This window comes from Neoarius graeffei, chromosome 26, assembly GCF_027579695.1.
Source record: "Neoarius graeffei isolate fNeoGra1 chromosome 26, fNeoGra1.pri, whole genome shotgun sequence".
Classification (NCBI taxonomy): Eukaryota; Metazoa; Chordata; class Actinopteri; order Siluriformes; family Ariidae; genus Neoarius; species Neoarius graeffei.
Genome location: NC_083594.1, coordinates 40825322 through 40846183, shown reverse-complemented (window position 1 = coordinate 40846183; position 20862 = coordinate 40825322). Strand labels below are relative to the sequence as shown.

Genomic DNA, 20862 nt, shown 5'->3' with positions numbered 1-20862 from the left:
GTGGTGGTAGTATCATGGTTTGGGCCTGTTTTGCTGCATCTGGGTCAGGACGGCTTGCCATCATTGACGGAACAATGAATTCTGAATTATACCAGCTAATTCTAAAGGAAAATGTCAGGACATCTGTCCATGAACTGAACCTCAAGAGAAGGTGGGTCATGCAGCAAGACAACGACCCTAAGCACACAAGTCGTTCTACCAAAGAATAAAGTTAATGTTTTGGAATGGCCAAGTCAAAGTTCTGACCTTAATCCAATCGAAATGTTGTGGAAGGACCTGAAGCGAGCAGTTCATGTGAGGAAACCCACCAACGTCCCAGAGTTGAAGCTGTTCTGTACGGAGGAATGGGCTCAAATTCCTCCAAGCCGGTGTGCAGGACTGATCAACAGTTACCGGAAATGTTTAGTTGCAGTTATTGCTGCACAAGGGGGTCACACCAGATACTGAAAGCAAAGGTTCACATACTTTTGCCACTCACAGATCTGTAATACTGGATCATTTTCCTCAATAAATAAATGACCAAGTATAATATTTTTGTCTCATTTGTTTAACTGGGTTCTCTTTGTCTACTTTTAGGACTTGTGTGAAAATCTGATGTTTTAGGTCATATTTATGCAGAAATATAGAAAATTCTAAAGGGTTCACAAACTTTCAAGCACCACTGTAACTGTATATCTACAAACCTGTTAATTTGTTCATTTTTATCTTTAAATTTGTACTTTATTTCTTTCTATATATCCTTTTTTGTATACTTGGTACTTTTGCACTACTCTTTCACTGCCTTATCGTTTTCTCTTTCTATATTTTGCTGCTGGAACAATGCAAATGTACCCTTGTGGGATAATAAAAGGCTATCTTATCTTATTCTCTCTCTTCGGGGTTGGGTTTAAATGGTGTCTTCCATTTTAAGTGGGGTGACACGGTCGCCTCACAGCAGGAAGGTTCTGGGTTCAGGCCCAGCGGCCGGCGAGGGCCTTTCTGTATGGAGTTTGCGTGTTCTCCCCGTGTCTGCGTGAGTTTCCCCCACAGTTCAAGGACATGCAGTTGGGTTGACATGGGTCAGCCTTGGGCTGAGGTGCCTGACCCCTGGCGCTGCGGTATGGCTGCCCACTGCTCTGGTTGTGTGCGCACGTGTGTTCACTGCTTCAGATGGGTTAAATGCAGAGGATGAATTTCACCGTGCTTGAGTGTGCATGTGACAAAGGTTTCTTCTTTTTCATTTTCCACACTGCATGGAGCTCTGCTAGTTAATAAGATTTTTTCACAGTCCGGTTTCCATCAAATCGTGCGCTCTGATTGGCTCGCGAGCAGTCCGGAATCCTACAATCCAGACCTCGGTTATGGACCGTTGGCAACTCGGTCGTTCACAACAAACACAGTAGCATTTTTTGTCAACATTTATTTTCACATTTCTCAGTATAACAGCATTAATTTTACAGCATGGGTAGCGATAACGACAGCGTTCACAGCAAAAGCAAGTTTTACTACCCTGATGAAGACGAAATAAAAGAAAACATTTCAGGAGAAAGCCGAAAACGAGCGTGTAGCAGGTTTGTTCTAAATATGGTTTCCCTTTCGGGCGCTCTCGTTTTCTGTTAGAATTTGGTAAAGAAAAAAAAAAATTATTTACCAGCTTAAAGTGCCATTCCACCATTGGATGTATTCTTTGGCATAAAATACAATATATTTTGACAACATATATAAATGGTATCACTAGATAGAGAAATCTTTTAGCTTCAAAATGATATCAAACATAATTTTTTGACGACAAGTATATTAATTTTGCGACCAAAGTCACCTACCCTTTTAATTTCCGCGCGTGATGTCATCGGCAGGTTCCCCTTCTTGTGTACCACGTGACGTGTGACACATTATCAGCAATGGCGGATATAACGCGATAAAAATAATACCAACAAATCTAGCTAATACTAATAAATCTAGCTAACTGAAAGATTAACTCAATTTTTCGCAATTTTTTTTGGCCCCCATATACGAGGAGAAATGACTCTCTCACTTTGGGGGTTTCCTGATCTAAAAATAGACCAACACGTGGTACACAAGAAAGGGAACCTGCCGATGACATCACGTTTCACTACCGCACGGAAATTAAAAGGGTAGGTGACTTTGGTCGCAAAATTAATATACTTGTCGTTGTCAAAAAAATTATGTTTGATATATCATTTTGAAGCTAAAAGATTTCTCTGTCTAGTCATGTTGTCATAAAATATATTGTATTTTATGCCAAAGAATACATCCAATGGTGGAATGGCACTTTAAGGTTGGTCCGTATCATGAAATACCGTGACCTCAGAGACCCCAGAGGCCTCGGTCAGTATTTTCAAGACCTCGATCACAGTATTTCACGATACGGACTGACCCAAGCTGGTAAATAATATATATTTATCTCATTTTCTTCAAAAAAACAAACAAACAAACTAGCTAGTAGTGTAGAAGTTTCAAAATAACCAAGCATTCAATTTATTTATTTTACATTAGCTTTCAGTATTAAGTATCTGTTTACCTCAGATACTCAGTAGACTTTCCTGTGAATGCCTTCCGTTTATCTAACACACACACACACACACACCTCTACACAAACACCAGGAGACATTCAGTAGGAGTTGGAACTTGTAATATTTATTACAATAAACACTTCAATGGCCTGTCATTCACATCAAGCATTCCACTTTTCCACTGAGGAAATTAAATCAACCCCAAAGCATCATCCTATATGTGCAAAAATAACGTTAAGTTTTTCAAAATCACCCCAAGAAGCGTACACCATAAAGTCGCGTCTGACCCAATAAACATAAAAGCAAAAACTTGTGTACGATACAATACAATACCTTCCACGCATCACTTAACCGGTGAAGCATGCATGATTGTGACTAGACACACAGTCCGAGAGGCTAAACTGCCACCGCCGCCTTGTCCCTACGGTTAGCACAGAGCTACAAGCTAATTTAAAGAGTTTACATTAAATCAGTGGATCAGACATGAAACAGCAAAAACCATCTCTGCCAAGCTCATTATAGGTTTACAAGTCTCAGAGGAACATTTGAAACGACGTATCAGACAATTATTAATGAAGTAAGTCCAGGTTTAATTGTGTTTAACGTTTAAACATGACCGGTTTGCAAATTCTCTCACGACTATCAAACAGGTAGCAGAAGACTCCAGCAAATGTTTGTCCTCTAAATTTCTTCTGCATGGATGCATTGCCATTCGTGAAACAATCTTTAGTCGTTTACAACAGTGTAGATCAATTTAAACTGGTCTTATACAAGCAAGAAATGAGATGTGCATGCAAGACAACATGCAGTTTCCTCATGTTTTATTGTAATAGCTCACCAAAGCTGCTGGGAGTCACCTTCAGAAAATACATGAATCTGAAATCAGTCTTTGACTAGTAATGATTTGGTGTGAAGAACCTTGTACGCCTAATAAAAGAGCAACTTCAATCATAAAACCCACTAGCGTAGAGACACCATGAACCCGGCTGTGCTCATGTGCAAAACAAGCACGCTAACATGTCGGAAAAGGGGGGAAAAAAAAAAAAAAGTCCAGAATGATCACGGATGATAGAAGCACGCTTTAAATCTTCATTCTCTGGATCACGTGAAGTTTTAAGCCCAAGACGGCACGGGGAATTGAGGGTGCCACCAGTCCATGAGACGCACGCTGTGGACAGGGTCCAGCACCACCTGGATGCCTTGCTCCCCTCGCAGCTTCTTCCCCCGGAGTATGGGCGAGTCCTGGAACTCCAAGCGCACCCGGTGGTGCCGCATGTCTGTGCTCACGTTAATGGTAAACTGAAAGAGGCAGGAAAAGAGTTGGAGTAAGTTCATGCCATGCTTTCTGCTGTACAGACACAGAACAGTAGACGTGTCAATGTGAGGCCCCTGCAAATTTATATTTAAAAAAAAAACAAAAAACAGCAAAAATTCCATCAGTACCCTTGGTTTCAAGGAGAACTGAAGGCAAAATTATCAAAATTCTATTTCTCATTTTATTAAATATCGGAATGCATTTTTGATCGCTATTTTGTCGCTGCTATAGCAAGTTAATGAGTGTTTGAAATATGCTCTGTAATATCAGTCCGTATTAGAGCCCTGCACTCCCGCGGGACTCGCCGCAAAGCAGTGCGGCGCGGGACAAATTTTGACAGCTCATTGCGGGCGTGGGCGGGACCGGAAGTGCACATATGCAGGCGCGGGCGGGAGCAGTGATAAGCTGCAGTCCCGCTAACTAAAAACGCGTTTTAAACAGGTTACACAGTGACGGTAGGCTTGACTCAATGCCATCCCAGAAATCCTTCCTGTAATATGCAAATTTGGCTGTCCAATCAAATCGGCCAAATTTGCATATTACAGGAATGATTTCTGGGATAGCATTGAGTCAAGGGCGGCACGGTGGCGTAGTGGTTAGCGCTGTCGCCTCACAGCAAGAAGGTCCTGGGTTCGAGCCCCGGGGCCGGCGAGGGCCTTTCTGTGCGGAGTTTGCATGTTGTCCGCGTGGGTTTCCTCCGGGTGCTCCGGTTTCCCCCACAGTCCAAAGACATGCAGGTTAGGTTAACTGGTGACTCTAAATTGACCGTAGGTGTGAATGTGAGTGTGAATGGTTGTCTGTGTGTCAGCCCGGTGATGACCTGGCGACTTGTCCAGGGTGTACCCCGCCTTTCGCCCGTAGTCAGCTGGGATAGGCTCCAGCTTGCCTACGACCCTGTAGAAGGATAAAGCGGCTCGAGATAATGAGATGAGATGAGATGAGCATTGAGTCAAGCCTACCGTCACTGTGTAACCTGTCTCTCCGATTAGAGTTGTAGACTAACTCAAGCAGTAAATCACTTCACTCATGGTACAAAGCAAGCCCATTCACTTTTTTATGCTGATCAGAGAATTACAATGGTTTCTCATGTGACAAAAATGTGCGATTCGCAATTAAATATTTTAATCGCTTGACAGCACTAATTATTATTATTAGAGACACTACATGCTGAATTCAGAAACAAGGTAAATAATAACAAACGTGAACGTGAGCTGTAGATATTTATGCTCAAATCCACTCAAAGTAGGGGGCGGGGCACCATCACGCTGTGTCAAGACAAGAACTTTCCTGAGAAATAACGCTAACGTTTGCATCATGCGGGATTTGCAGGCGGGAGCGGGACTGAAAATCAATTCTTTGCGGGCGCGGGCGGGAGTGGGACTGCACAATGCGGGCGTGGGCGGGAGCAGGACTGAAAAATCCAACCCGCGCAGACCTCTAGTCCGTATGTCAAAGCAACGGCCGTAAACGAGATTTGTTGAGACCTGTGCGAGACATCGTAGGACGGAAGTAAAACGTACGGCGGAAATCAAAGTGACCGACGTCGTCAAAAGACACGCTTTCGAATGCTGATGTAATCAAGCCGGAAGTTTTGTTTGTTTTGATAGCAATTGGGAAAGTTTGAAAAAAGTAGGCAGTAATCGTCATTTAAACTTCTTTTTGTGCAATGTTTCATCTGGAAAAACAGTTTTCAAAATGGCGGCACCGACACCTGGCTGACACTTAACGGTTTGAAGTCTCGTGAAGATCGCGCCGATGAGTGACGTCTGCCATGGACCAAACGAACCAAATTCAACGTGGCTAAAAAACGACTCGGCCGATAAGTATCATATTTAATTGAAAATACGAGTCATGATATACTGTAACGTTACTAAAACCGAAAATGTAATTGAAGAACACGTTAATTAAGAAATAAAGCAAGTTTATAAATGACTTCAGTTCTCCTTTAAGGGGTTGGATGCCAAGCTACCAAGTTAGGAATCTTTTTTTTTTTTGAACAATTAAGAAAGCAGCATAAAATGAGTTGTTTATTTGAGGAAAGACTGCAGAGGACATCTAATATAAATGTTTTTGGCCCTGTAATTTATGACTGCAGGTATCCTCGAGCAAAATAGATTACTTTTTAAGACTGTCTGTGACACATTAAACCTAAATGAAGAACAAACCTTCAGTACTCATGTAGCATTAATAAATAAATAAATGTACAACCCCAATTCCAAAAAAGTTGGGACAAAGTACAAATTGTAAATAAAAACAATGCAATAATTTACAAATCTCAAACTGATCTTGTATTCACAATAGAACATAGACAACATATCAAATGTCGAAAGTGAGACATTTTGAAATTTCATGCCAAATATTGGCTCATTTGAAATTTCATGACAGTAACACATCTCAAAAAAGTTGGGACAGGGGCAATAAGAGGCTGGAAAAGTTAAAAGGTACAAAAAAGGAATAGCTGGAGGACCAAATTGCAACTCATTAGGTCAATTAGCAATAGGTCATTAACATGACTGGGTATAAAAAGAGCATCTTGGAGTGGCAGCGGCTCTCAGAAGTAAAGATGGGAAGAGGATCACCAATCCCCCTAATTCTGCGCCGACAAATAGTGGAGCAATATCAGAAAGGAGTTCGACAGTGTAAAATTGCAAAGAGTTTGAACACATCATCTACAGTGCATAATATCAAAAGATTCAGAGAATCTGGAAGAATCTCTGTGCGTAAGGGTCAAGGCCGGAAAACCATACTGGGTGCCCATGATCTTCGGGCCCTTAGACGGTACTGCATCACATACAGGCATGCTTCTGTATTGGAAATCACAAAATGGGCTCAGGAATATTTCCAGAGAACATTATCTGTGAACACAATTCACCGTGCCATCTGCCGTTGCCAGCTAAAACTCTATAGTTCAAAGAAGAAGCCGTATCTAAACATGATCCAGAAGCGCAGACGGCTTCTCTGGGCCAAGGCTCATTTAAAATGGACTGTGGCAAAGTGGAAAACTGTTCTGTGATCAGACGAATCAAAATTTGAAGTTCTTTATGGAAATCAGGGACGCTGTGTCATTCGGACTAAAGAGGAGAAGGACGACCCAAGTTATCAGCGCTCAGTTCAGAAGCCTGCATCTCTGATGGTATGGGGTTGCATTAGTGCATGTGGCATGGGCAGCTTACACATCTGGAAAGACCCCATCAGTGCTGAAAGGTATATCCAGGTTCTAGAGCAACATATGCTCCCATCCAGACGACGTCTCTTTCAGGGAAGACCTTGCATTTTCCAACATGACAATGCCAAACCACATACTGCATCAATTACAGCATCATGGCTGCGTAGAAGAAGGGTCCGGGTACTGAACTGGCCAGTCTGCAGTCCAGATCTTTCACCCATAGAAAACATTTGGCGCATCATAAAACGGAAGATACGACAAAAAAGACCTAAGACAGTTGAGCAACTAGAATCCTACATTAGACAAGAATGGGTTAACATTCCTATCCCTAAACTTGAGCAACTTGTCTCCTCAGTCCCCAGACGTTTACAGACTGTTGTAAAGAGAAAAGGGGATGTCTCATAGTGGTAAACATGGCCTTGTCCCAACTTTGAGATGTGTTGTTGTCATGAAATTTAAAATCACCTAATGTTTCTCTTTAAATGATACATTTTCTCAGTTTAAACATTTGATACGTCATCTATGTTCTATTCTGAATAAAATATGGAATTTGAAACTTCCACATCATTGCATTCCGTTTTTATTTACAATTTGTACTTTGTCCCAACTTTTTTGGAATTGGGGTTGTAGATTTTTGCAGTAATTTTTTTTGTGGGTCAATGAAAGACCAGTGAAAGTATTTCCTAGGCAACCGACCACTTTGAGTTCAACAGGTCATAATGTAGATCAGATCAGATTAACCTCGTTTTAAATGTAGACCCATACTGTGCAAATGACCCTATACCACTGGTAGCAGTTTCAAACCTGATGAACAGGAGTCATTTAATCCTTTATTGGACTTGCCCAAACTAGAAACTGGACAGTGCATACGCTGATCAGCCATAACATTAAAACCATCTGCTTAATATTCCAGAGGTGCCACTAAAACAGCTCTGACCCATCGAGGCATGGACTCCACAAGACCTCTGAAGGTGTGCTGTGGTATCTGGCACCAGGACCACTTTTAGTAAGCACTAGCCACTGCGTACTGGTCGCACCCCATAAGGCCTGCCGTTCTATAGATGCTCTGTCGCAGGTGGCATTTAGTTATTACGATTTGGCTGACAGGTGATGAGCTTATACCATCATGTGTTGTCCGTTGTCCATCCGTGTTTCACGAAAATTGCTTCTTCTCCCTCAATTCCTCACCAATTTTGATTCTTTCTGGCATGAAGGTAGGGGCACCCAGGGTGTATATAACTTCTACACGGATTTGCTTAATTACAATTATTAATGAAGTTACGGACCAATTAATCCTTAATGACCAGTTCAACAAAGAAGAAAAAAAACTTGGTCAATTCCTGGCCGTTTTGGATTCTTTCTGGCAAATTGTTCAGTATTCCTGGGGTGTATATAGCTTGCAACATTTATTGTGCAAGGTGGCCCACTTTAGATCGCTCCTTCCGGACTCGACAGGGCCGGAGTGAACTACGCAGTCATTGACTGCCTCGTAAAAGGTGCTCAGATCCTTACTCTTGCTCGCCCCCCCCCCCATCAACTTCGAAAACCGACTGTTCACTGCTGCCTCTCAATCAATGTTACTCACTTACTGTCCGTTTTAGTTCACAAAGTCCACGCCAGGCTAGGAGATGTCCATTTTCAGCAAGTTTTATGCCCTTATTGGACTACAGGGATCTACTTTTGATGAATGCACCTGACCAGTACTTAAAGAAATTGGACACCATCACTGTGCCTTACGTTTTATCACTAGCTGCGGCAATCTTGTACATCACTGTACTCTGTATAACATCACAAATTGTCCATCTCTGTCTGTTCGCAGACTTTCACACTGGTTGATGTTTGCTTATAAATCTGTTCTTGGGCTAGCTCCTCCTTATCTTTCCTTATACTTGCGTCTGGAAAAAAACCAAACAAATAAATAAAAATAGTCGACACGGCCTGCGCTCTGATGACACGTTACAGATATATATATATATATATATATATATATATATATATATATATATATATATATATATATATATATATATGTTAGTTCCTGGAGTGAGACCAGATTTTTTTTTGGGGGGGGGGGGGGGGGGGGGGGGGGGGGAATGTTTAATATGCTGCTCCTTCATCCTGGAACAATTTACAAAAGGACGTGAAACTGTCAAAGCTGATAAACCTGGGTGAATTTAAATCCATTCTAAAAGACAGAGAAAACACCTTTCTTGTACAACACACTTGTTTTTAAATTTGTGTTTTTAATTGCATTTTTAACTTTGAGCTTTTAGCATTTTAACTGAATTGCTTGATCTGTAATCATTCGTAACGTTAAACCAGGCGTATTTTGTCATTTCTGCCTGTTGTATGGTTATTTTTTTTTTAAGTGTAATATTGTTTATGCTGCCCTCTTGGCCAGGTCATTCTTGGAAAAGAGATTTTAATCTCAAGGAGTGTTTTGTTTTTTTTTTTAACCTGGTTAAATAAAGTATCTTGATGAATTAATTGACTGACAGACAGACAGTTTGCCTGGAGGGCCTTTCCTGTTTGTTGACACAAGGAAAAGAGGTCATGTAAAGCAATTAATAAGAAAGCATCCATGTAAACTTTTAGTGTCGACATCTTAACCAAGACGGAAGAGTGTCGCTTCTTTCTCCAAGCCCCTGGGTGGTAAAAACCCTGCACGTCTATCTGCATTATCCAGAGACCTGTTTTTCTGCAACGATGGGCTTTAAAATTCCCATTCGGGGATCCTTCGGAGCGCATTGTACGCGCTTGGGACCCAGTCATCATGGGAAACCCCTGATGCTGATTTGAGTGCAATCAGCACTTGCATGTGAGGACACTTTTCGCAGAGACTTTGTGAAGCATTCTGTCAGGTATGCGGCGGTAGACGGAGCTCAGTGCAGGAAGAGCGCGTTTATTCGCAGGCGTGAGATTTACAAAAACGGAACTGAAAGCAGAGAGTCATAAACATGGCTATGAACAAACATGACAGTGATGATATTTCACAAAGCCTCCGTGTCCTTACAGCACGTGCCGACTGCGCTCAAATCATCAGGCGTTTCCCAAAATTACGGGGTCCCCACACGCTCCGAAGGATCCCCGAACGCAAACGCACTTTTCAAGTCCCGGCGAAGGTTAGGCTGTGCCGAGCTGCTGTGCTGATGAGGTATTCGAGACAAATACATCTCGAGGCTCATCGAGCTTCGCGAAGTATTCGCAAGCCCATCTGCGAGTATTTGCCGCTTCGTTTGCTAACGAAAACAAACCGCCGCCAAATTTCAGTGTACGCATTGAAACTTTTTGGCCACTCATGAGGTGGAGAGACACACACATGCATAAAAAAAAAATCCTCACGAAGCTTGGAAAACATTCACCGTGCATTGCACAATTAGTGACGATTCTACCAATTTTTCATTGCCAAGTATTCACAAACCCATCGCGAGCTGTAGCAGGGTTTTTTCTAGAAAAATTTAGTACGACGGCACTCACCATGGCGAGGGAGTGAAGCGCGGGGGGGTGGGGGTGGGGTGGGTGCCGGTTGTCCGTCCCCCCCCTCCGCCGTGCGCAGCCTTTGAAAAATTGAGGCTACAATGGGACATTCTGAGGCTGAGAGGGAAACTGTAACAAATTGTCTGTCAACATTGAAAAAGAAAGAAGTAATCATCTTCTACCCTGGACAGTCTTTAGCTTTCTTCCGTTTCGTGCCGCGGGATGACATCTTTAAATGCCCAAGTGTCAACAAAAACAATTCACGAACTACTTCTGTCAAAAGCTCCCGTGCCGGTGGGTGAAAGGTCATTCAGTCTCGAGAAATCTCGCTCTACAAGTCAGCTGACCTTGTATGTAACCCATGTCAAATCTTGCGAGAGCAGCCGCAACAAGTAAACAACTAAACATGGCGCCTCGGTCTGGAAAACGCCAATTCGGATTGTTTTTGCACCGTCTGGCGGTGTATCTACCATGATTGGAATATTTTGGGAGTAATTATAACGTATTTGATGATCAGACACATTGTCACGTGGTGTTGCTGGGATGTTTTCATGGAGAAAAGGTCGTTTTGAGAAAGATTGCATGTTGTGCAGTAGCATACAAGTGCACGGCCTAAGTGTGACTTGGGGTTCAATCGGCATTTCGGTAAGGGGGCGCACGCCGAGAGTAAGAGGGCGCAGCGCCCCTGTTCCCCGGTTTAGACGAAAGCCTGTGTAGTCTGACCAGGGCCTTAGTGAAGCAACACTGCCTACAATTTACACAAAAAGCAGCACATTAGTGTATACTGAGACAGAGAATAAACATATCAAATCAGTCTTTATTCAGATTAGCTCATCTCATTACGCCATCAGGACATCATTCTAGATTATGAGTTTACAGCACGAGACAAAAGTGCAAAAGTTTCAGCACCACCAGGCTACAACTACTGAGCAAAGCCCTCAAGTGTATCCTGCCTCAAGTCACTTAGAGGGAGGAGAAGAAAGAGAAGGGAAAAAAAAAAAAAAAAGGCAGTAGACAAATGTACATGGAAATAATGTGTCACTGACCAGGGATAGCGTCATGCCCATGACGACGGAAGTGAAGATGAAGTTCAGGGTGGTGACACGCAGCAGGTAGCAGTCCGAGTCTGGGTTCGTGTTGACGTCCTTATACTGCCTGGGCAGCACCAGACTGTGAGCACAGCCATTTTTCACCTTGGTTGGCTGCAGCAACGAGAGTTTAGACACCACTTGTGACCGTGTGTTTGCAGCATATGTACCAATCCAAATATACTTCAAAATGTCAAGTCCTAGTAATGCTACGATTTAAAAATCTTTGTTGAAAGTGACCTGGATGACTAAGGTCCTTCACAGAGGTGCGAGTCACGAGAATAAAAATACCTGCTTTTCAAACTTGAAGTTGAATTCCCACATGGGCTCGGCTCTAGTCCCGGAGACTTTGTTGACCCAAAACAGCAAACACTACAAATAAGGGAGGAGAAGGGAAACAGTCATGTCTTTATCATGTAGCACAGAGAAAAAGTCCCCCCCCCACAAATGACAAACACCTTTTAAGAAAAAAAAAACAACAACATGCTTTCAGAACAAAAACAAGGCCTGCTGCTTTTTTTTTTTTTTAAACTCCAACCAGTCAGGTCACGAGGTTCAAGTCAAGCAAGAAAAACAAACATGGAGGCCAAATTGCCAGAGAAACAGTGTATACAAGGAGATCTACGACATGCTGAATGAAAAAGTATTTAATTGGAAATATTGAGACATTCAGCAATGTATGTGATGTGATGACGCACTTTAAAGGGCCCATTCTGGACCAATAAAAGCATGCCCCTTTACACACTCATCCAGAAGAGTAATTTTGCACAAGGCCATCTGTCTACAGCAGAAAAAAATTAAACAATAAAACGCGTCTGGAAAAATCCCAAGGGAGTCTGGAGCCAGAATCGTGACGTTACCTGCGGAAGCACCAGCAGGCTGCGCGAGCTTGCACGGTTTCAGTGCACAGCCTGTGTAGACCAAGCGCTCCCATTTCTCTCTCATTGTCCGGTCTTTTGGAAAACGATGAGTGCTAATCCCATCAAGATTGATGTTGCTACACCCTCCTACCATACATCTGTTAACCATTTTAATAATTACGCGATAACGTTGAAGAAATTTGCAGAAAACCACCAGGTCGTTTTCTCAAACAAACCAGCGCTGGCGTAGGATTCAGAAGGAGGCGTCCCGCACGCGACGTCACGAAAATCAATGTTTGCCGGGAAATCCAAATGCAAAGTGTTTTCAGAGGCGGACCAATTCGCCTCAAAAGGCTTGATTTCAACTGAATTTTTCTGGTATTGCGCAAGGTAAAAAAAAAAAAAAAAATTGCACAAAATGCAAACTGCGACAGGTATTTGACCAAAGTTTAATATAAAATAGGAGAATTACATTGATCTTGCTCCTGAATTTATGCACTTTAACTGTTGCTGCATACAGTCAAGTTGCACAAACAGCTCGATTTCTCTTGATTGTCTGCCTGCAAAGTTGCAGATGCCAAGGCAAACACCCTCCTCAGCACCAGAGGTGAACAATCATCCAGGGGTGGGTTTCCTGATAACGTTGCCCTTTAGGGCTAAAGAGAGAGTTGAGAGACACTCGAGCAACGAACGTCGTCTCTGTATGTGGTTTTCCCGAACTCACTCGTAAGAAGGAGTCTAAAGAACGACAGGATGAAGAGCATCTTTGCAATGTGTGCCCCTGATGTAGGCATTAATAGTTGCTAAATCCAGTCGATAAAGTCACATAGCGTTCGTTTTTAACCAAAAAAAAAGGTGTGTGTATATATATATATATATATATATATATATATATATATATATATTACACACACACACATACACACACCTCCGCACCGTACTTGCCCAATGGGCAAGCAGCACCCAAAACATACTTGCCCGAAAAACAATTCCACTTGCCCAGAGCTTTATTTTATTTTGGAGAGGACAGAATGCAATTTATTTATTTATTTAAATAGGTGAAGCAGCATAATTATCCTAAATCCACAAAACCATAACACCAATATATGCAGACACGTTCAGAAAAGGCAGCACTTCTAGTAGCAGAAGAATTAATAATTTAGGGTATATTAAGCTGTAGAGTTTTGAATGAGTATAATAATAAATGCTAGAGCTTTGTTTCTGTTATCAAAGGAACACAGTCCTGTGCAAAATGTTGCCGTGGAACCAGTGTAGAGATGAACCTACAGTTCAATAGAGTTCTACACACACACACTGAACTTTACAACAGCTGCACACGTGAAATAGAAATAAATTGACTAAGGCGAGAAAAACTATTTTGGATAAAATGGTTATCGTCTGTTACACGCTGATCAACCTGTGTGACTCAACTGCACCTTTGAATCGAGAATTAATGAAAAGGGAACTGAACATTAACCGTTTATTGAAATTATTACTACAAGGCTGGGTATAGTTACTGTATGAATACAGCTACAACTGGAAAGTGCCAATTCTGTTAATGTTTGTAATTATTGTACCATTTGCTATTAGATAAAATCTTACAATATTGTTTGAAAGTTTAGAGCAAGATATTCTGATATTTTACAAATAACACTTCAGATATTGTTTTAAACAATAATAAGTATCACTGTATAAATGACTGCGCAAATAGCTGTGTAACTAGATGTCCTTGGGGTTGATGAGACATGGAGGGGTGGGGATACCATCTAGCCCACAGTTTAGGTCAGAGCCCTTAAATGTTTTGGCTTTCGCAGCATTCTGTTCCCAAAAGCTGATGTCAGGGGGGAAAAGAAAAACAAACAAAAAACAGTCTTTACACAAAGAAGGTTCTTGCTTTTGTAGTTTTTTTTTTTTTTTAAACTATTCTTCCGTGTCGGGACTCTCCAAGAAAAAGAACGGATATTCCAACGTGTAGCGAATGCTAGGCCACAAACCTGCACAGTCACTCCAGTCATTTCGAGGAATTATATATTACTCTGCGCTTCTTTCTGACTAAAGCCCTATTCGCACGGGATAAGTATTACCTGTGGACCTCTGGTAATTCGGAATAATTACAGAGAATGTCTGAGTTCTTAGTCCCGTGCGAATGCGCCACGTCCGTAATTTGCCAAGTAATAATTCCGCCACGAAATACCTACTGTGTTTCGGCAAAACACAGACGTCCAGTGGTAATACAAGTCCCGTGTGAATGCGCATGTCTGTGTTTGTAATTATTAAACGCGCGTCTCTTGTACTTTTCTGGAGTGAATAATGGAGGATACGGGCGAAATTTTGATAAACAGCATTTCAGGGGCAAGTGGTAGTAGGCCTATCCCGTATTTGAACCAGATAAGCATTTTGAACTCCTGTCTACTAGTGTTGTGACGTTCGCGAACGAACAGATTCTTTTGAACGGCTCCTAGGCATGAACGATGAGAACCGAGTCTCGAGCTGGGGGAGCCGTTCTTTCTGTCGTTCTTTTTCTGTACTGTGTTTCAGATGAAAAAGCTCTTGCCCAAGGACAAGAAGTAGGCTAAACAGCATTTGCCTTTTATTTATTCAAGTTTTATCTGTTTGCCTAATAGTTCAAATTGTTTTGTATATAGTTTATAATGTTGTTGTGTGATATTAATGATAATATTGTGGGAAAACTACTTTGCACGGACGTTCATTTAATTTATTCTATCGTCATTTTGTTTGTTCTATTTTTGTGTATTTTATTTATTTATCTGTTTGTCTAGTTGTATCTATTTTTCTAATAATATATTTTTTGCATTAATAGTTTGTTTTTTCCTATTAAAATAATCTTGTGTTCTTGTTATAACTATATTTATCTGACTGTTTAGTTGTATCTATTTGTTACAATTTCAATATTTTTAATATAGAAAGTTTGTTTTTTTCTGTTAAAATGTTCTTGTGTGATAACTAGTTCTTGTGTTATATTTATTGTAGTTGTATCTATTTTGTATCTCAGACTTAAATATTTTTGTAAAACAAGTGTTTTTCTATAAAATATTCTTGCGTTCTTGATAACTATGTTCTTGAGTGGGTTCTTTTTTTTTTTTTTACATAAAAGCCGTTCTGCATGGACATTCATTGAAGCCCTCATTGTTTTTTAATGGTTATTTATGAGCGTTTAGGGGTTACAATAATGTAAGTCTAGGTTGCTTTATATAAAAGGTATGTCCAGAAATATTGATGTCACTGTCTAAGCAGAGGGATCTGGCTTCTTTAGACGCTGTCTTCTTAAAACTGAATAAATATTTACAAAGAGCCAAATGAGCCAGTCTTTTGAACGGCTCTTTTCAAAGAACGGATCACAAAGATGCGGATCCCATCAAAGAGCCATAAATCCCATCTCTACTGTCTACAAGACGAAACAGGATGCTGTGAACTTACGACACATCCGGTCACAATGTCTGTAAATTCAGTGAATTACAGACTTTTGCTTATCCTGTCCGAATGCGCCACACAATAACACAGAGGTGCGGGGGTAATTGCGACTTACCAGAGGTCCATAGGTAATACTTATCCCGTGCGAATCGTACTTAAGATTACCCAAGTAATCCAGTAGTCAAGCTTTTTTTTTTTTTAACCTGTAGTTTTCTTCGAACAGCAGCAATAGACGCCGGATATCTCCGCTTGGCTTCAGTACATGAACAGCCAATCAGCGGGTCCCGTACGTGTTTATGATTTTTATGTCACGACTTACAACCAATGGGAGACACCCTTTGTCGGCTGTGTCCGCCAATCACAGGCTCCCGTGCCACAATGGCGATATGTTGATAAATATTTAGAAAATTAAAATATTACGAACTAGAAAAGCACTCGGAGAGCGCAGACCTCCGCCAAGAATCCTTTAAAAAAATCCGGGATCCAGAAGGTGATCCGGATCACCGCCAAAATTTAATGGATTGTTACTTGTGCCCAGTCACACCTCTGGAAAAAATTTCAGAGCAATCCGTTCATTACGTTTTCCGTAATGTTGCTAACAGACAAACCAACAAACAAACACTAACGAAAACAACCTCCTTGGCGGAGGTAAATATACGAAATCATCAAAAGCAGTTTAAAAAAAAGGGAACATATACACACTGGTTAGAGGTAAGGAACATTATTCAGTGATATCGTTTATTATTTTTTTCGCAGCCCGGTTTCCATCAAATCGCGTGCTCTGATTGGCTCGCGAGCGGTCCGGAATCCTACTATGCGGACCCCGGTTACGGACCTTTGACCAGGGCTCGAAATTAACTTTTTTTCTTTGTGTCCCCCAGTGGTCCCGAATTCTGTGTTGTATTGTCCCGAATGGAAGCAATAGTGTCCCCATTTTTTTCCTCTCTGAAATAACCAGTGGTTAATCATATGAAGTCTCATCTCATCTCATTATCTCTAGCCGCTTTATCCTGCCCTACAGGGTCGCAGGCAAGCCGGAGCCCATCCCAGCTGACCACGGGTGAAAGGCGGGGTACACCCTGGACAAGTCGCCAGGTCATCACAGGGCTGACACATAGACACAGACAACCATTCACACTCACATTCACACCTACGGTCAATTTAGAGTCACCAGTTAACCTAACCTGCATGTCTTTGGACTGTGGGGGAAACCGGAGCACCCGGAAGAAACCCACGCGGACACGGGGAGAACATGCAAACTCCACACAGAAAGGCCCTCGCCGGCCCCAGGGCTCGAACCCAGGACCTTCTTGCTGTGAGGCGACAGCGCTAACCACTACACCACCGTGCCGCCCATCATATGAAGTTACTATTATATTTGTAACTATGCGATTTTGAACCCTTTATATCATTTTTACAATAAGTCACAAGACACAAGCGACACACGTCCAATACATCATCTACTTCAAAATTACAGTTATTGCATTTTCAGTTTATTAAACTTTGGAGATCTCACTGTATGAATAGATACCCGTTTATTTAAAGGGGCCAACTAGCTCATTCAGAAAATGTTTCAACTCATTACATCTGCAGTACACTTTAGTTGAAAATAAGACCCCTTTTATGTTCATTTCATCTACTTGTACCTTGAATATCTGTTGGCACTTATAAGGCCAACTTATAATTTTCACCATTACCGTTATCCATTTTTATGAACTTTCCGTTATCCATTTTATGAACTTTCGCTGCCGGGTGCAAACGTTAGCAACATCAGCATAGTGCCAGGTCCGAGCCTAGTTGTGCTGCTGACTGACTAAACTTTCTGAACTAGAAAGACACCAAGAAAACTCACTTATTCTGTTGAACGGTATCTTCCGTCAATATCATCCACATCATTCCTGTTGTATTTTATAACGTGTCTAACAGTGTTCATTAAGTTCATTCAGTTGCTCGCGTTGCCTGCAGACCAGGCGATGACACTTTGGATCCTGAAGGTCCCGGAGACGTTATGTCTGGGCTTTCAGTTTCTTCCCCGCGGTCGGTCCGCTTCAACCACTTAAGCATTTTTGTTCTGGCAAGAGTTGGCGCAGCGTGCGTGCTAGCAATTCCATTCCAAGTCCATATAATGCGGACACTGGCCGAAGATTCTCGAACAGAATGCGCTGCTCTGTAGCCTACGGATGCAGGGGCATCGAAAGTGTAGCTACTAATGTATTTTTCGCTGTTAACGTTTTAAAATTAAAATTGACAAATTAGGTGAATGTCTACGTATGTGTTACGGCTTTGTAAATAATATTAATGTAGAACTTTTTTCTAGATCTATTTTTTTCCATTGTCCCGGGATTGTCCCAGATATAATAATTTTGTGTCCCGATGACATTTTTTATGGTCCCCGGGACACCGTTAGTTTCGAGCGCTGCCTTTGACGACTCGCTCGTTCACAACGACAAACACGGTAGCAATTTGTCATCAACATTTATTTTTGCATTTCTCAGTATAGCAGCATTAATTTTACAGCACGGATAGCGATAACGACAGTGTTCACAGCGAAAGCGAGTTTTACTACCCTGAGGAAGAAGAAATAAAACATTTCAGGAGAAAGCTAAAAACCTGTAACCGTTGCTAACGCCGAGCAAAAACATGGCTGAATCCTGAACGACTCAATTTTGTATAAATAGGGGACTACATAGGCAGCAAAATGTAGTTTTTTTCCTGCCATGGAAGTGCACTTGTATACCGAGGAGGAAGCCATTTGCATTACAGTTGTGAACGAGGATTTAAAATGCCAGCTCGCCATTGCTTCGTTTTCCCTTTCAGGTGCTCTCATTTTGTTAGAATTTGGTAAAGGAAAAAAAAAAAAAAAAATTTACCAGCTTAAGGTCAGTCCGTACCGTGAAATATCGGGACCTCGGTCACGGTATTTCACGATACGGACTGACCTTAAGCTGGTAAATAATATATATTAACTCCAATCATGATATAAAAAGTGGGTCATGTTCGCGCTTAAGTGCACACACAGAGAGAAAGAGAGGGATTTTAATCTGTGTCGTGTGTACCTTAGGGAGGTTGAATTGACCTCAGATCAATTCAACCTCCTAGGGTACACATGACACACAGATCAAAACCTCTCTCTCGTGCACACAAAGTTAGAGGTGCAGAAATGTGTCTTATTTATGACACTAAATTAATCAATCACTCGCCTCATGGAGTTAAATTTGATTAACATGTGGCGATATCAATACATAATTCCATAACACACTGAAATATACGTAAAACATCTCATCTCATTATCTCTAGCCGCTTTATCCTGTCCTACAGGGTCGCAGGCAAGCTGGAGCCTATCCCAGCTGACTACGGGCGAAAGGCGGGGTACACCCTGGACAAGTCGCCAGGTCATCACAGGGCTGACACATAGACACAGACAACCATTCACACTCTCATTCACACCTACGGTCAATTTAGAGTCACCAGTTAACCTAACCTGCATGTCTTTGGACTGTGGGGGAAACCGGAGCACCCGGAGGAAACCCACGCGGACACGGGGAGAACATGCAAACTCCGCACAGAAAGGCCCTCGCCGGCCACGGGGCTCGAACCCGGACCTTCTTGCTGTGAGTCGACAGCGCTAACCACTACACCACCGTGCCGCCCCTACGTAAAACATGACAAATATATTTATTTAATAATTAACTTTATGTACTTGGAAAAATAATTTAACCCCGGCAGCAGATTCAACACCAGTTTCCCCCGTTGACTGTTAAAGTCCCTCGGAGGCGCATGCGAGTCGTTCTTTGTTTTGAATGAGTGGTCCGCGTCTCTCGTAAATTCAGAGCAAACTAAAAGGCTACGATCGTTATTCGGGAAAATCATGTTAGCTTGATGATGGAGCTTAAGAAGTAATTTAAGACTCTCTTGGCCTGAAGAGGCTTTCGGGAAACCCAGCCCAGACTAGCTAGTTTGCTAATACTAGCTATGACTGGTAAAGACTGTTGTTTTGGCTGCACGTCGGGTCACGTGCGCTCCCTGACCCCAGCTCGGAGGCATTATTTCTGTTACGAACCTTGGAATTGAGCAGTTTGCTTGGAGTCGATTCGGGAAGCAGTGGACTCTTGGACACCCGGAGGCTGAACGGCTCATAGAGATGAAAGAGGGAGCGGATTACACGGGCACGGAGACAACTCATCTTTAAAAGAGAGCCAGGCTGAAGGCCAGAAGGGAGGTCTGCATCAAGACTGTAGTGTCTTATAGAGAAAGAGAGGGGGAAGAATACAAATTAAATGGTTATACAGAGCACATCATATTGTCAATCACAATACAAGAAAAAGGAGTGCAACAAGAATGACCCCCTGCAGACAATGAAAGCCAATTAAATAAACCTTTTTGTAAGTCAACAGAAGGATAATGGTCAACATTAAATATTTTAAAAATCAAGACTGACTGGCATTATTTAAAAAAAAAAAAAAAAACCCACCATATTCTATTTCTTCCACCAGTTTCCCGATTTCTGCACAATTCACACAAAGAAAACAGACCATTCTGGAGAAACTGACCAACTCTAATGCTGTGTTCACACTTATACCGGTACGAAAGTGGTATAACTGTATCGATACAAAGTATACCGGTACAGTTTAGTGCATCTGTCCACACTAGCGAGAAATGTTTGCGGTTTTCTTTCACGGTAGTTGAAATGCGCGTGCGCGAAATGTTTCCATGGTTACCGAGTAACTTCCTTCCGAGAATATATGGCGGATGAAACAACGCGTGTGCTTTTTGTTGTCAGTGTACAGTCTGTATTTCTGGTGGTCATTTATTCAGTCGAATCGTATAAAACGCACGAGGCAGTTGAGAAAGAAACAAATGAATCTCCGTTCTTCACTATTTTATTCAGCGAAGACATCGATTGAGGTGTGTGACTTTGCGCATTATATTTGTATCGATACAGAGACGCTTCATCTGTCCACACTACAGCGAAGCGCTACAGTACTGATAAGAAACCCATACGTTTGTGGGT

At 41.9% G+C, this 20862-nt stretch overlaps 1 protein-coding gene across 1 annotated transcript in view; it reads right to left on the bottom strand.

Annotated features, from left to right (window-relative positions):
• Window positions 1–2615: 2615 nt before the first annotated feature.
• The window catches only part of tmem183a (transmembrane protein 183A), a 30148-nt gene continuing 11901 nt past the window's right edge, over window positions 2616–20862 (bottom strand). The window contains exons 5-8 of the mRNA XM_060910536.1: window positions 19912–20092; window positions 11851–11931; window positions 11518–11673; window positions 2616–3812 (exon numbers count right to left, since the gene is read on the bottom strand). Coding sequence (XP_060766519.1) covers window positions 3627–3812; window positions 11518–11673; window positions 11851–11931; window positions 19912–20092 — 604 coding nt within the window. The 3' untranslated portion in view covers window positions 2616–3626. The remainder of the gene's footprint in view (window positions 3813–11517; window positions 11674–11850; window positions 11932–19911; window positions 20093–20862) is intronic.